At 42.1% G+C, this 14,238-nt stretch overlaps 1 protein-coding gene across 2 annotated transcripts in view; it reads left to right on the forward strand.

Annotated features, from left to right (window-relative positions):
* Positions 1–14,238, forward strand: part of lratb.1 (lecithin retinol acyltransferase b, tandem duplicate 1) — a 53,347-nt gene that overhangs the window by 24,433 nt on the left and 14,676 nt on the right. For both annotated transcript variants that reach the window (XM_060898593.1, XM_060898594.1), the window contains exons 11-15: positions 7,109–7,215; positions 7,510–7,612; positions 11,483–11,582; positions 12,119–12,158; positions 12,262–12,313. In XM_060898593.1, the coding sequence (XP_060754576.1) occupies positions 7,109–7,215; positions 7,510–7,612; positions 11,483–11,582; positions 12,119–12,158; positions 12,262–12,313 (402 nt within the window). The remainder of the gene's footprint in view (positions 1–7,108; positions 7,216–7,509; positions 7,613–11,482; positions 11,583–12,118; positions 12,159–12,261; positions 12,314–14,238) is intronic.

Here is a 14,238-nt window from a genome sequence, read left to right on the forward strand (position 1 = left end):
GTGCAAAGGCGTAACAGTCAAGTGCTCACCTGCTGTGTAACCACAACTTTTCGCTCACATGTATATCGCCACCAAAATGCCTCATTTTCATCGATAACCCATCGTAGACCATCACGAGCTGTAGTGTGACCGTAGCTTAATGAGGCGGATGTGACGTCAGATGCAACCCAGCAATCGTACCCTACTATGAGTAAAAATTAGCTTCAACTTGAAGAAAAATTTGCGGCCCACTAGATGGTGCTTAGTCGGCTGCGGCCCAGTCTTTGAGAAACACTGCTTTATAACATGAAAACTTTACCATGTTTAGTGAAAAAGAAATCCAAAGAAAAGCCCTCATACCTGTGGAGGTAATGAAGTGGAGAATGGGCTCTTAGGGATTTAAGGCTGATTGGTGGCGAATGATTAGATTAGGTTAGATTAGATTCACTTTATTCATCCCACATCGAGGAAATTCACGTGTTACGGTAGCAAGAAAATGTCAAACAGATAACAAATAAAACTGAAATAAAAATTAGACAAACGAAGGATTAAATACAGAGGGCTATTTGCATTATCTACCGTGAAAAAGTATAGAAAAATTGCCTTATTGAGAGGCTCGGAAAAATTGCACATTACAGGTAGACTCTGTGTGTATATATACACACATATATACATAAATAATATAAAGTATGCATAAAAATAGTTTAAGGCATATATTATTGCACATAATAATTGCATCGATGAGAGATGGTAGAGGTAGTAGTGGTGAAGTTGTGCAAATATAATGACAAACAGGTTATTGGTGCTATGTTACAAGTTGTGGGTGTTATACAGTCTGACAGCAGTCGGTATGAATGACCTGCGGTATCTCTCCTTCTTACACCATGGGTGTAGCAGTCTACTACTAAAAGAGCTGCTTAAAGCCCCCACAGCCTCATGTAGGGGGTGAGAGGGGTTATCCATGATTGAGGTCAGCTTGGCTAACATCCTCCTCTCACCCACCACCTCAATGGAGTCCAGAGGACAGTCCAAGACTGAGCCAGCCCTTCTGACCAGTTTATTAAGTTTCTTTCTGTCCCTCTCTGAACTTCCACAGCCCCAGCAGACCACAGCGTAGAAAATCGCTGATGCTACCACAGAGTCATAAAAAGTCCTAAGCAGTGTCCTGCACACACCAAAAGACCTCAGTCTTCTCAAGAGGTGGAGACAACTTTGGCCCTTCTTGTACAGGACATCTGTGTTGTTAGTCCAGTCCAGTTTGTTGTTGAGGTGAACACCCAGGTATTTGTACTCCTCCACAATCTCAATGTCCAAACCCTGGATGTTCACTGGTGCAATTTGAGGAACCGTCCTTCTGAAATCGATCACCACCTCTTTTGTCTTGCTGGCGTTGATGCGCAGGTGGTTCAGTTCACACCAGGCAACAAAGTTGGTGATGACCTCTCTGTACTCCAGATCGTCCCCCTCTGACACATGTCCAACGATGGCTGTATCATCTGAGAACTTCTGGAGGTGGCAGCTGTCCGTGTTGTAGCTGAAGTCAGATGTGTAAAGAGGAAAGGAGAGAGCACTGTACCCTGTGGAGCCCCTGTGCTGCAGACTACCACATCAGACACACAGTCGTGGAGCCTCACATACTGCGGTCTGTTAATGAGGTAGTCGATGATCCATGCAGCCAGGTGGCAGTCGACACCAGCTCCCTCCAGCTTCCCCCTAAGCAGTGATGGCTGGATTGTGTTGAAAGCACTGGAGAAGTCAAAGAACATGATTCTCACAGTGCTCCCAGTGCCCTCCAGGTGCAAAAGTGACTGGTGTAGCAGGTAAATGACAGCGTTATCCACGCCAATGCCCGGTCGATATGCAAACTGCAGGTGTTGGAGGTGGGAGAGAACAATCCTTTCCATGATCTTCATTAGGTGAGACGTTAAAGCTACTGGCCAAAAATGGTTGAGCTCCCTGGGGTGCGCAGGCTTGGGAACTGGAACCACACATGATGTTTTCCACAGAAGTGGAACTTTCTCCAGACTGAGGCTCAGGTTGAAAAAGTACAAAAGAATCCCACAGAGCTGATATGCACAGTCGTTAAGCAGTCTGGAGTTGATACCATCAGGGCCAGCAGCTTTCCTTGTCTTGATCCTCCTCAGCTCCTTCAACACCTGATCAGCTGTTATGGAGAGGCGAGGGGTGTAGCCGAGGTGTGAGTCCTGTAGAGTGAGGTCGGGGGTGGAGTGTGTGGATTGGTCTGGCAGGGATCGGAGGGGGGTGATGTGGTGTGAGGAGGGAGCTGTTGGTGTCAAAGATATTATGAGGGGAGAGGGGGGTGGTAGAGTGATAGCACAGACCGGTCAGGACTATGGTGAGTGGGGGAGGGTGGGGTGGCACAGTCAAATCTGTTGAAAAAGAGATTCAACTCATTTGCCCAGTCTTGGCCCCCAGATACAGGGCCCCTCCCACTGTCCTTTGTGTGGCCAGAGATGGTTTTCAGTCCTCTCCATACCTCTCCGGTGTTGATCCCCTTGAGGTGCTCCTCCAGCTTCCTCCTGTAGCTGTCCTTGCCTCTCCTTATCCCCCTCTTCAGCTCCCTCTGCACACTCCTCATCTCCTCCTTGTTGCCAGATTTAAAAACCCTCTTCTTTTCGTTTAATAGGGCTTTTAGTTCAGAGGTCACACAGGGTTTATTGTTGGGAAAACACCATACCTTCCTGACTGGCACAGTGTTTACAACACAGAAATTAATGTAATCCATGATGCAGGTTGTCAGGCTATCAATGTCATCCCCGTGAGGTTCACACAACACATCCCAGTCTGTGGTGTCAAAGCAGTCCCTCAGTGCCATACTGGTCTCCTCAGACCAGCTCCTTACATACCTCTTGGTGGGTGGTTGTTTATTCACCATAGGTATGTATGTAGGGGACAAGTGAACCAGATTGTGGTCAGAACGGCCAGCGGGGGGAGGGGTGATGAACTATATGCGTCCTTGGTGTTCACATACATTAAATCCAAAGTTCTCTTGTCTCTGGTGTGGCATTTCACATACTGAGTGAGGGTTGGGAGAGTGGAGGACAGGGAAGCATGATTGAAGTCACTGGAGATTAGTAGCAGGGACTGGGGGTGCGATGTCTGAAGCTTTGACACTGTAGTGTGTAAGAGCTCATAGGCTGCAGCAGCATCGGCCACTGGGGGGATGTACACCGTTATCGCGATAATGTGCGAGAATTCCCTCGGGAGGTAATATGGCCGAATGCTAACCGCTAGCAGTTCAATGTTTTTACTGCAATACTGCTCCTTTACCCTGATGTGCCCCGGGTTACACCATCTGTCATTCACAAACATCGCTATACCCCCTCCTTTCCTCTTACCGCTCTCCTTGGCTTTCCTGTCCGCTCTCACGAGTTGAAATCCGTCCAGAGTGACGTGTGAGTCCGGTGAGAGTTCATTCAGCCAAGTCTCTGTGAAGCACATAAGGCTACACTCCCGGTACTCCCTCTGCAGCCTGGTTAGCACCGTTAGCTCATCCATCTTATTAGGGAGAGATCTTATGTTTCCCATGATGACAGATGGTATACATGGTTTATACCGTCTTTTCTTCTCCCGGCACTTCCTTCCAGCTCTGCATCTCCTTCTCCTTAATTCCGCGGGGATCACCGGTCTTTCCACGGGGAGTACCTTGGCGTTGCGCAGTGCTAACAGCTGCTCCCGAGTGTAAACAATGGAGCCGTGGTTGAAAGGGTCCGCTGATGCCGATTTAACTAGCCCCAGAAAGAAAAAGAGAAAAATACAAATGCACAGTCTCACGAGTAGTACATCCCGAGGTGCACACTTCCGACTGAGACTAGTGCAGAAAGAAACACGAAAAAAGTACAAAAACATACCAAAACACACAAACGCGCTCGGAGCTACTGTAACTAGCTGCCACTCTTGCGGCGCCATCTTAATTGCTGAATTGATGACGGGGTTCTTGTGAAGAATGATGCCATCATGAATTCTGAAGTACCAATATGTGCTAGTCCAAAACCTGTTGCTTCTGCCATGAGGTTAAGACTTGGCTGAAAATAGAACTTTCAACAAAATGATGAAAATTGGATTGCCAGGGATGAAAGTTTTCCGGATTTACCCGGAAATCCGGATATTTGACAAAACTCTTGAAAATCTCTGGTTTTCCGAATGGAGAAATTTTATTTTTTTTATTTTTCGTGTTCCTAGACGTGGCGTAATACTTCACATCGTCCTTGCATGGGCGCAGTCCTTAAATAGCCCAAACATAGTTCATTGATTAAAGACAGGTGTTCTTTGTTAACGGCGTGCGTGCCGGAGCTCGTTAGGCGCGCACGCCCAAGGCGCGCCTTCAGGTGCGCGAGCTAAGGTGTGCAGGACTGACACCGTTCTGCGCAAGTGCAACACGATTGCACTAGAAAGCATGTTCAAGCTGCCAGTGTAGCTGCAGTCTTTTTAGTTGCGAATTACAAGTATTTCCTTGTGTTAATAATTCGCCATGTCAAAACAAGCAAAACTTTCCTCCTTCTTTCGATGTGAAGAGAGGCAAGCAATTTATTATATATATTTTTTTCATCAAGTTGCATTTTGTGGCTTCGAAGCTAGGTTTTAGTGCCGTTTCTAGAACACAACATCAAGAAAACGTGGAAGAAACAGCAATAATGGAAGAGCCGGTTTATCAGCTACCTAAAACTAGCAATGGTAATTATTTTTTGTTACATAATGCACTCAGACTGCCAGTCAGTATGTGACCTCCCCCCTTTGAAAAATCCTAGCTACGCCCCTGATTTACATGAGAAATTTGATATTCATTGGTGTGTTTAAATTTACAGACAATATGAACTAATGTAAACAATCGGCTTCAACTCGCATAAATATGAATTGGAAATGTTTAGTTCACTTTAGCTTATGCAAATGAACAGCTCTACTAAAAGATTGATAAACAAGGCTCAATGTCCCCAACATTGAAACCTGAAAGCTTTAGAAACTCTAACAGACCTTTACTTTTTAACAGTACTGTTTTGGGATTTTGCTGAGTTTACCTTCAACTTTATGATTTTTTTTCAAAGTAATGAACTGTGCAGCCAGGAAAATCACCGCGTTTTCTAAACGCACTCCTGAAAATTACTCATTAACTAGGGGAATTAAATTTGATATTTTTGACATGTTAATCATTAAAGAAAAAGGCTTAAAAGTTATAACTTGTTTTAGTGAAAATAAGTACTAAAATGCACTAGAATGCAGGGTTTTGCATGTTATGTTATTAAAATATTTTCGGGGGACGTTGCCCCCCCATATCTTAGTTTGACTTTCAAAAGTTCAGGATTTTTTTCTTTGCTCCACTTTCATCTCTAGATTGCTCAGGAATATGAATATGGCATCCCTGTTTGTTTTCAGGATCAGTTTCTACTTCAAAGCAGAGACATCAGATCACTGTTGTTTTTATTTTTTATCCCCTGCTGGCCGAAAGGCCCAAAGAGGGATTACGTTGTGGCAATGTCCATCCGTCTGTCCGGCCTGGGAAGGGTTACTCACCTTCTGAAATCAACTCGTCTCACAATTTTTGGAGGAATTTCACGAAACTTGACAGGATTCTTTGTTATATGTCGGTAATATGCATATTACAATTTCGTTCAATTCAGTCGCATTTTACCAGCGTTATGACTAGGGCTGGGTATCACCAGATACCTCACGATACGATACTATGGCGATATTTTGCCCACGATAACGATAATATCACAGTACAGCGATTCTGCGATAATCGATTTATTGCAAGAAATTTCAACCACATCACAATATCTGTGTCACTGAAGAAAATCAGAATTTATTGACCACTGTAAAATTACATTTCACATACATTACTACACACTCTTGCCAGACATATATTTGTCTCTATTCCACTGCTGGCAAAACCAAGAGTTGCTTCACTACAACATACAGAAAATTCCCATTTCTGTGCTAGTATTCTCAACTTTTCTGTAAGCATGGACACATCAGTGCTGCTTAACAAGCAGAATCAAATTGTTTTATGAAAACTTAAAACTTGCACTGCAGACTGCACATACATTTCAGTGCTAATACTAATATCAATTTGTTCTTTATAAACCTGAGAACATATACCTGAGAACATTTAACTTGTGCTTATTTTGCAGGAACAACACACTGTCTGAAACACATTGAAAAGTGCAGTGGGCATCTTAATTGGAGCATCTTAATTTAATTGGAGCGAAACAGGTTTTGCAGAGTGCATTCTCTTTGTCCAGCTCACTGTTTTTTTTTTCTCCTTTCCTTTGGAATCCAAAGTGCCTCCAAACATCTGCCTTAAAGTTCGGCGACATCTCTAGGTTTATGTTAGCAGCCATGCTTGCCTGTTTTTTTTCCTCACTGCAACCGCCGGGGAAAAAAGAGAAGACGAAGTGTGCCTTGCAGTGAGGTAGCGGCACAGCGACACCTCGCGGAGCGGAGGTGCGGAAGTCGTACTGGATTTACAACCCGTCTGAAACATGATTTTATTATTTGAAAAAATATCGATATTCAAATTTTGAGTATCGATATTGAATCGGAAGACAAAGTATCGCGATATATCGCCGTATCGATATTTTTGCACACCCCTAGTTATGACCCTTGATTACCTAACTTGTACTTTGACAATTTCATGAGGGTGTGCTTGTCTTCTGAAATGAACTCTTCTCACAATTCTTGGAGGAATTTCACGAAACTTCGCAAACGCCTTTGTTATATGTTGATAATACGCATATCGCAATTTAGTTCAATTCGGTCGAATTTTTTCAGAGTTAGGGTCCTTGATTACCAAACTTGTACTCTGACAATTTCATGAAAGTGTGCTCGTCTTCTGAAATCAACTCCTCTCGCAATTTTTTGCAGGAATTTTACGAAACTTTGCAGAAGGCTTTGCTACGGTATGTGTTGGTAATGCGCTTATTACAATTTCGTTCAATTCGGTCACATTTCACCAGAGTTATGGCCCTTGATTACCAAGCTTGTACTTAGACAATTTCATGAGGGTGTATTAAGCACTTGGAGCATAGATATAGTTGCCAGCGGGGGATATTGTGCTCTCAGAGCATTGTTGTTGTTGTTGTTGTTATTATTGTACCATAATTATCTTCCGAAGGTCTGTGCCACATACATGGACGGTTTCAGAGCGACAGCGGTTTGTCCTGTTGCCGGTCCTCGAGCAGCACAAAAAGCCAGAAAGACTGCAGAGAGCATTATCAAAAGGTTTGAATCATCACATGCTGCGTCTGCATCATTAATTAACACCAACAAACAGATCAGCTCATAGCAGAAATAAGCAGAGTTTAATTAAATACTTTATACTGTTTTCTTATTAAATTCTTAAGAATTGTCTCAATTAAATTTTACATTCTTAATCTGTTCCATCTTGAGCGCACAGCAGGATTCTGTCCTGAATGATGAACCACAGCACTGTTTCTCTTTAAACGTGCCTAAGCTTTCTATTGTTGCTTGCAAGGAGTTCAGCTAAAATCTGCAATTGTCAAATATTCTCTTTAGGACAAGACGAATGTTCAGACAGCTGGGACTGGAGGATTACAGCGACGTGAATATTCAGGTTCTGGGTGCTGAGGATCTGTACGGACCACACGCAGTCAAAACCGTAGGGTTATCTTTACACAGCACTATTGTTTGTGGTAGTAGCTATAATACAACCCGAAATCAGAAAAAAATTGGGACGGTGTGGTGGAAAATGTAAATAAAAAAAAAAAGCAGTGATTTCTAAATGTACTTTGACTTGTATTTCATTGCAGACAGAATGAACCCAATATATTTCATGTTTTGTTAGTCAACTTCATTTCATTTGTTAATATACGTCCATTCCAGCGTTTCAGGCCTGCAATGCATTCCAAAAAAAGTTGGGATGGGGGGATTTAGGGCGAGTAATGAGGTAAAACAACTAAATAATGATGTGATTTGAAACAGGTGATTGTAATCATGATTTGGTGCAAAATCAGTATCCAGGAAAGGCCTAATCTCTGAGGAGTAAAGGTGGGCCGAGGATCTCCAGTTTGTCAACAAACGCGTGAGAAAATTACTGAAATGTTTAAAAACTATGTTGCCCAAAGAAAGTTAGGAAGGGATTTGGATATTTCACCCTCTGCGGTGCATAATATCACTATTAATTCATTTGGCCATAAGTCCGATGAGCTATTGCCATGGCATGGTGACCATCTCCCACAATTCAGTTAAATCGTATCTCCTCCGTCAGTTCTCCACGGATTTCTGTTCCGATTGATTTGTTTGAAAGAACTCATCACTCCACACAAAACTTGGTCATTGTTTTTGTCAGTTTTTTTGAAAACGAGTTAGTAATTAGGCTAAATTAATTAATTTTCCAGGCCTCTCACTAGAATTGTATCGCCTCTCGCAGTTCTCACCCGATTTCAGTTCTGATCGATGTTTTGCGTAGATGTTCCCTTGGGGAGCAAAATTTGGTCACTTGTTTGTTGATTTTCTTGTTGAAAACAATTGGTTTACAACTTTGTTTATTTTCAGTTAAATCGTGTCTCCTTCCTCAGTTCTCAATGGATTTCAGTTCTGATGTTTTATTTGATAGAACTAGACCTTCTGCGCAAAACTTGGTCATTGTATTGTCAATATTTTGCTAACAAATTTGTAATTAGGTCAACTTAAGAAATTTTCTTCTGACTAGAATTGTATCTCCTCTCTCATTTATTATGTAGATTCAGTTCTGACCAATGTTTTGGGTATAACTTCCCTCTGGGAACAAAATGTAGAATTTTGTTGATTTTCCTGTTGTAAACAGTTTGTTGTGGAGGTTGGTCCTCTCTCACATTGTCACATTTCAGTTCTGTTTGACGTTTTGGCAGTCATGGTTGTTTTGATTAGCCTGGCAAGCCAGACTAAATGTGAATATTTAGTCTGGCCTCGATCCGTAGACATTTCCGAAGCGGATAGGAGGAACAAACCGCTGTCTTTCAAACTGTCTCTGTGCGTATAGGCCAGCAACAACAGCGCAACAGTGACTGTGACGTAGTCAGAGTGACAGAAAGCAGTGGGGGAGGCCTTGAAATTAAATAATTTTTCAAAATGCGTATTAATTAATAAACAGGTTCTAGATATTAAGAAGTTTGGAGATAATGACCACAAGTTTGGAGTCTGTACCACATACACATTTTTTTTCCAAGTGTTTTTCAAGGGTTTGCTTAAACTGTTTTTGAGAGTTTTTATTTAGTGGTGTTTGGTGAAATAATTTCCCTTAAATTTAAAATAACGGGAAAATAAGAAACAATCAAAAAGTAATGTTTCAAAGCTGTTTATTAATTCTTCGTACTGCACAAACTAGCCCATCCTTTTGGCTACGAGCGGAGCCAGCTGGTAGATCAGACTTTTGCCATAGCCAGTCGGCAAAACAGCGAAAACATCCTTCTTGAAAAGGAATGAGCGGAGAGCCTCTTCCTGCTCATGTTTCAACGAAAACTCCAAGTCTAATTCTTCTAAAACTGATTCCAAAGCGGAGTCAAACGCGCGCTGTTCACTAGCTGTAGCCATCTTTCCTGTTGCGCTTTCTCCAGCGTTGCGCAGCTTTGTCGTCACTCCTGCAAAAGCCCGCCCAAAGAATCCAAACAAAAACCTTGCGTTGTGATTGGCGGGCACGATTTGATGCCCGGGGTGTTTTTGTTTATATGGTGCGAGGCTAGACCCATTCGCTAGGCAAAAAATATTTTTGGCCGCTAGGCGGTTGGGTCTAGTTTACTAGGCTATGTTTTGATGGCAGGCCAGATGAGCTGCTACGTCCTTGACAATCTGTTTTAATGATTCAGAGAATCTGGAGGAATTTCAGTGTGTAAAGGACAAGGGCTCAAGCCTAATCTGAACAACTGTGATCTCCGATCCCTCAAACAGCACGGCATCAAGAATCGTCATTAGCTGATAGAACCACATGGGCTCAGGATTACTTTGGCAAACCTTTGTCAAACTACAATACAGAGTTATATCCACCAACACCAGTTAAAACTTTACTGTGCAAAAAGGAAGCCTTATGTTAACTGTGTCCAGAAGCGCCGTCAACTTCTCTGGTCTTGGAGGCATCTGGGATGGACCATCACACGGTGGAAACGTGTATTGTGGTCAGACAAATCAGTATTCCAGGTCTTTTTTGTACGAAATGAATGCGGTGTGCTGGACCAAAGACGAAAAGTACCATCCAGACTGTTACCAGGAACAAGTCCAAAAGCCAGGCTGTGTCATGATATGGGGTTGTGTCAGTGCCCTTGGTAAAGGTAACTTACACTTCTGTGATGGCAGCATTAATGCAGAAAATTACACTGAGATTTTGAAGCAATATGTGCTGCCTTCAAGATGACATCTTTTCCAGGAATATTTCAACAAGACAATGCAAAACCACATTAAATACACATTACAAAGGCATGACTGTGGAAGAAGAGGGTGCCTGTCCCCAATCGAGAATGTGTGAAGAACAAAATTCTTAAAAATTTTGGGACAAAATAACACCTGAAACACTTCATCACTTGGTGTCTTCAGTCCCTAAACATCTTTTAAGTGTTGTGAGAAGGAATGGCAACATTATAAAGTGGTAAATGCTTTACAGTCCCAACTGTTCCCAAAATAAGTGTTTATTTTGGGGGTGAAAAAAAACAAACAATACAATACAATTCATGAGTATTTTATCGAAAAACATCAAATAATGTGCTGCTGTATAGTTTTGAGTGCAATACAGGTCAAAGATTATTTACAAATCATTGTTTTCAATTTCAACATCCCATCATTCCAGTCGTTTGGATTTGTTGCGTTACCATGTTATAACTAATTTGCATAAAATTGTTAAATTTCATTTCAGATGTTGGTGAAATCGCAGTTCTCTGTCATGATGTTTGATCGCCACAGTCTTCTCCTTGTACAGTTTCATTACTAAATCTTGATCTATTAAATTGTGATCATACACTACCGTTCAAAAGTTTGGGGTCACTTTGAAATGTCCTTATTTTTGAAAGAAAAGCACTGTTCTTTTCAATGAAGATCACTTTCAACTAATCAGAAATCCACTCTATATATTGCTAATGTGGTAAATGACTATTCTAGCTGCAAATGTCTGGTTTTTGGTGCAATATCTCCATAGGTGTATAGAGGCCCATTTCCAGCAACTCTCACTCCAGTGTTCTAATGGTACAATGTGTTTGCTCATTGCCTCAGAAGGCTAATGGATGATTAGAAAACCCTTGTACAATCATGTTAGCACAGCTGAAAACAGTTTAGCTCTTTAGAGAAGCTATAAAACTGACCTTCCTTTGAGCAGATTGAGTTTCTGGAGCATCACATTTGTGGGGTCGATTAAATGCTCAAAATGGCCAGAAAAATGTCTTGACTATATTTTCTATTCATTTTACAACTTATGTTGGGAAATAAAAGTGTGACTTTTCATGGAAAACACAAAATTGTCTGGGTGACCCCAAACTTTTGAACGGTAGTGTAAATGTATTTTCTGCAGGAACTTCGGGAAGCAGTGCTGTGGATGGCTGTCTATCACAAGCAGAAGAAAGCTCTTGTGTTTTTCTCCAGGGAAGTGGCTCCAGCAGGAACTGGCATGGGTACGTAACAGCATGTGTACCATTCTGAATCCATTTGGTTTTGGTACAAGTGAGAGGCAGAATACAGACAGAATGGTTTGAAGGTGTAAACTGTAATTTGGACAGCAAATTAAATGGACTGGAGAACCTTCCTGTCTGTTAGAAGCCACAGAATGTTGTAGAAAAATGGACTGGAGGGCCATGAGGTGGTACAACATGGAGAATTTCCTCCTCGCAGCTCCAGCATTTCAGGTTCAGAGTTTCACATGATCTCCCTATGTGGGTTTCCTCAGGGTTCTCCAGTTTCCTCCCACTTTCCAAAAACATGCTAGTGGGTGGATTGGCTGGGATAATTACCCCTGGGTGTCCGACCATGGGCATGCGACCGGTGCCCTGTGATGGATCAGTGTGTATCCTGCCTCACACACACAATTTCTGGGATAGACTCCTGATCCATAGAGACTCTGACCAGGATAACGTCCTTACTGAAGATCAGTAAATAAAAATGGACTGCTGAGCTCAAAAATCTAAAAGGTCTGTTTTTATAAACCCTTCAGCTCCTGGGCTCACAGGAATCGTGGGAGGCAGACCTCGAGTGTGCGTATTTTTTATTTTTCTATAATTATAAATTGTCGTTCCTGTTTAAGAAATTGTACTTGTTATAAAAGTTATGAATGAGTTTGTGTCACTCCATTTCCAGGTCCCCCGTGCTGAAGCCTTTTTTCTTCCTACATCCTAAAGCAGACCTGAAGGTAAAACTCTCAGAACTTACATTCTTTACAGATTGTGAAGTTATTCAAATGCTACATAAACATTTAAATGTTATGGTCTAAATACGTTGTGATTATTTGCAGAAGTGCCAATGTGTACGATTTATCTGTAACATCTTGCTACAGCGAGACAAAAAAATCTTCAAAAACTGGATTTATCTGTTTCTCAGTTAAAACAGCTACAGTGGGGCAAAAAAGTATTTAGTCAGTCACCAATTGTGCAAGTTCTCCCACTTAAAAAGATGAGAGAGGCCTGTAATTTTCATCATAGGTATACCTCAACTATGAGAGACAAAATGAGAAAAAGAAATCCAGAAAATCACATTGTCTGATTTTTAAAGAATTTATTTGCAAATTATGGTGGAAAATAAGTATTTGGTCAATAACAAAAGTTCATCTCAATACTTTGTTATATACCCTTTGTTGGCAATGACAGAGGTCAAACGTTTTCTGTAAGTCTTCACAAGGTTTTCACACACTGTTGCTGGTATTTTGGCCCATTCCTCCATGCAGATCTCCTCTAGAGCAGTGATGTTTTGGGGCTGTCACTGGGCAACATGGACTTTCAACTCCCTCCAAAGATTTTCTATGGGGTTGAGATCTGGAGACTGGCTAGGCCACTCCAGGACCTTGAAATGCTTCTTACGAAGCCACTCCTTCGTTGCCTGGGCGGTGTGTTTGGGATCATTGTCATGCTGAAATACCCAGCCACGTTTCATCTTCAATGCCCTTGCTGATGGAAGGAGGTTTTCACTCAAAATCTCACGATACATGGCCCCATTCATTCTTTCCTTTACACGGATCAGTCATCCTGGTCCCTTTGCAGAAAAACAGCCCCAAAGCATGATGCTTCCACCCCCATGCTTCACAGTAGGTATGGTGTTCTTTGGATGCAACTCAGCATTCTTTCTCCTCCAAACACGACAAGTTGAGTTTTTACCAAAAAGTTCTATTTTGGTTTCATCTGACCATATGACATTCTCCCAATCCTCTTCTGGATCATCCAAATGCTCTCTAGCAAACTTCAGACGGGCCTGGACATGTACTGGCTTAAGCAGGGGGACACGTCTGGCACTGCAGGATTTGAGTCCCTGGCGGCGTAGTGTGTTACTGATGGTAGCCTTTGTTACTTTGGTCCCAGCTCTCTGCAGGTCATTCACTAGGTCCCCCCGTGTGGTTCTGGGATTTTTGCTCACCGTTCTTGTGATCATTTTGACCTCACGGGGTGGGATCTTGCGTGGAGCCCCAGATCGAGGGAGATTATCAGTGGTCTTGTATGTCTTCCATTTTCTAATAATTGCTCCCACAGTTGATTTCTTCACACCAAGCTGCTTACCTATTGCAGATTCAGTCTTCCCAGCCTGGTGCAGGTCTACAGTTTTGTTTCTGGTGTCCTTTGACAGCTCTTTGGTCTTGGCCATAGTGGAGTTTGGAGTGTGACTGTTTGAGGTTGTGGACAGGTGTCTTTTATACTGATAACGAGTTCAAACAGGTGCCATTAATACAGGTAATGAGTGGAGGACAGAGGAGCCTCTTGAAGAAGTTACAGGTCTGTGAGAGCCAGAAATCTTGCTTGTTTGTAGGTGACCAAATACTTATTTTACTGAGGAATTTACCAATTAATTCATTAAAAATCCTACAATGTGATTTCCTGGATTCTTTCCCCCCATTCTGTCTCTCATAGTTGAAGTGTACCTATGATGAAAATTACAGACCTCTCTCATCTTTTTAAGTGGGAGAACTTGCACAATTGGTGGCTGACTAAATACTTTTTTGCCCCACTGTATCAGAGCAAAGACAAATAAAATTCACTGAAGGCAAAAAGATGGAACATGTGAAAGACAGTTTAGCTTCTGGTAGTGTTTACTTTCGCTTTGTATCACTTTTATTATTAACCAATAGAAACA

The sequence above is a fragment of the Neoarius graeffei genome, chromosome 18 (assembly GCF_027579695.1).
Source record: "Neoarius graeffei isolate fNeoGra1 chromosome 18, fNeoGra1.pri, whole genome shotgun sequence".
Lineage (NCBI taxonomy): Eukaryota > Metazoa > Chordata > Actinopteri > Siluriformes > Ariidae > Neoarius > Neoarius graeffei.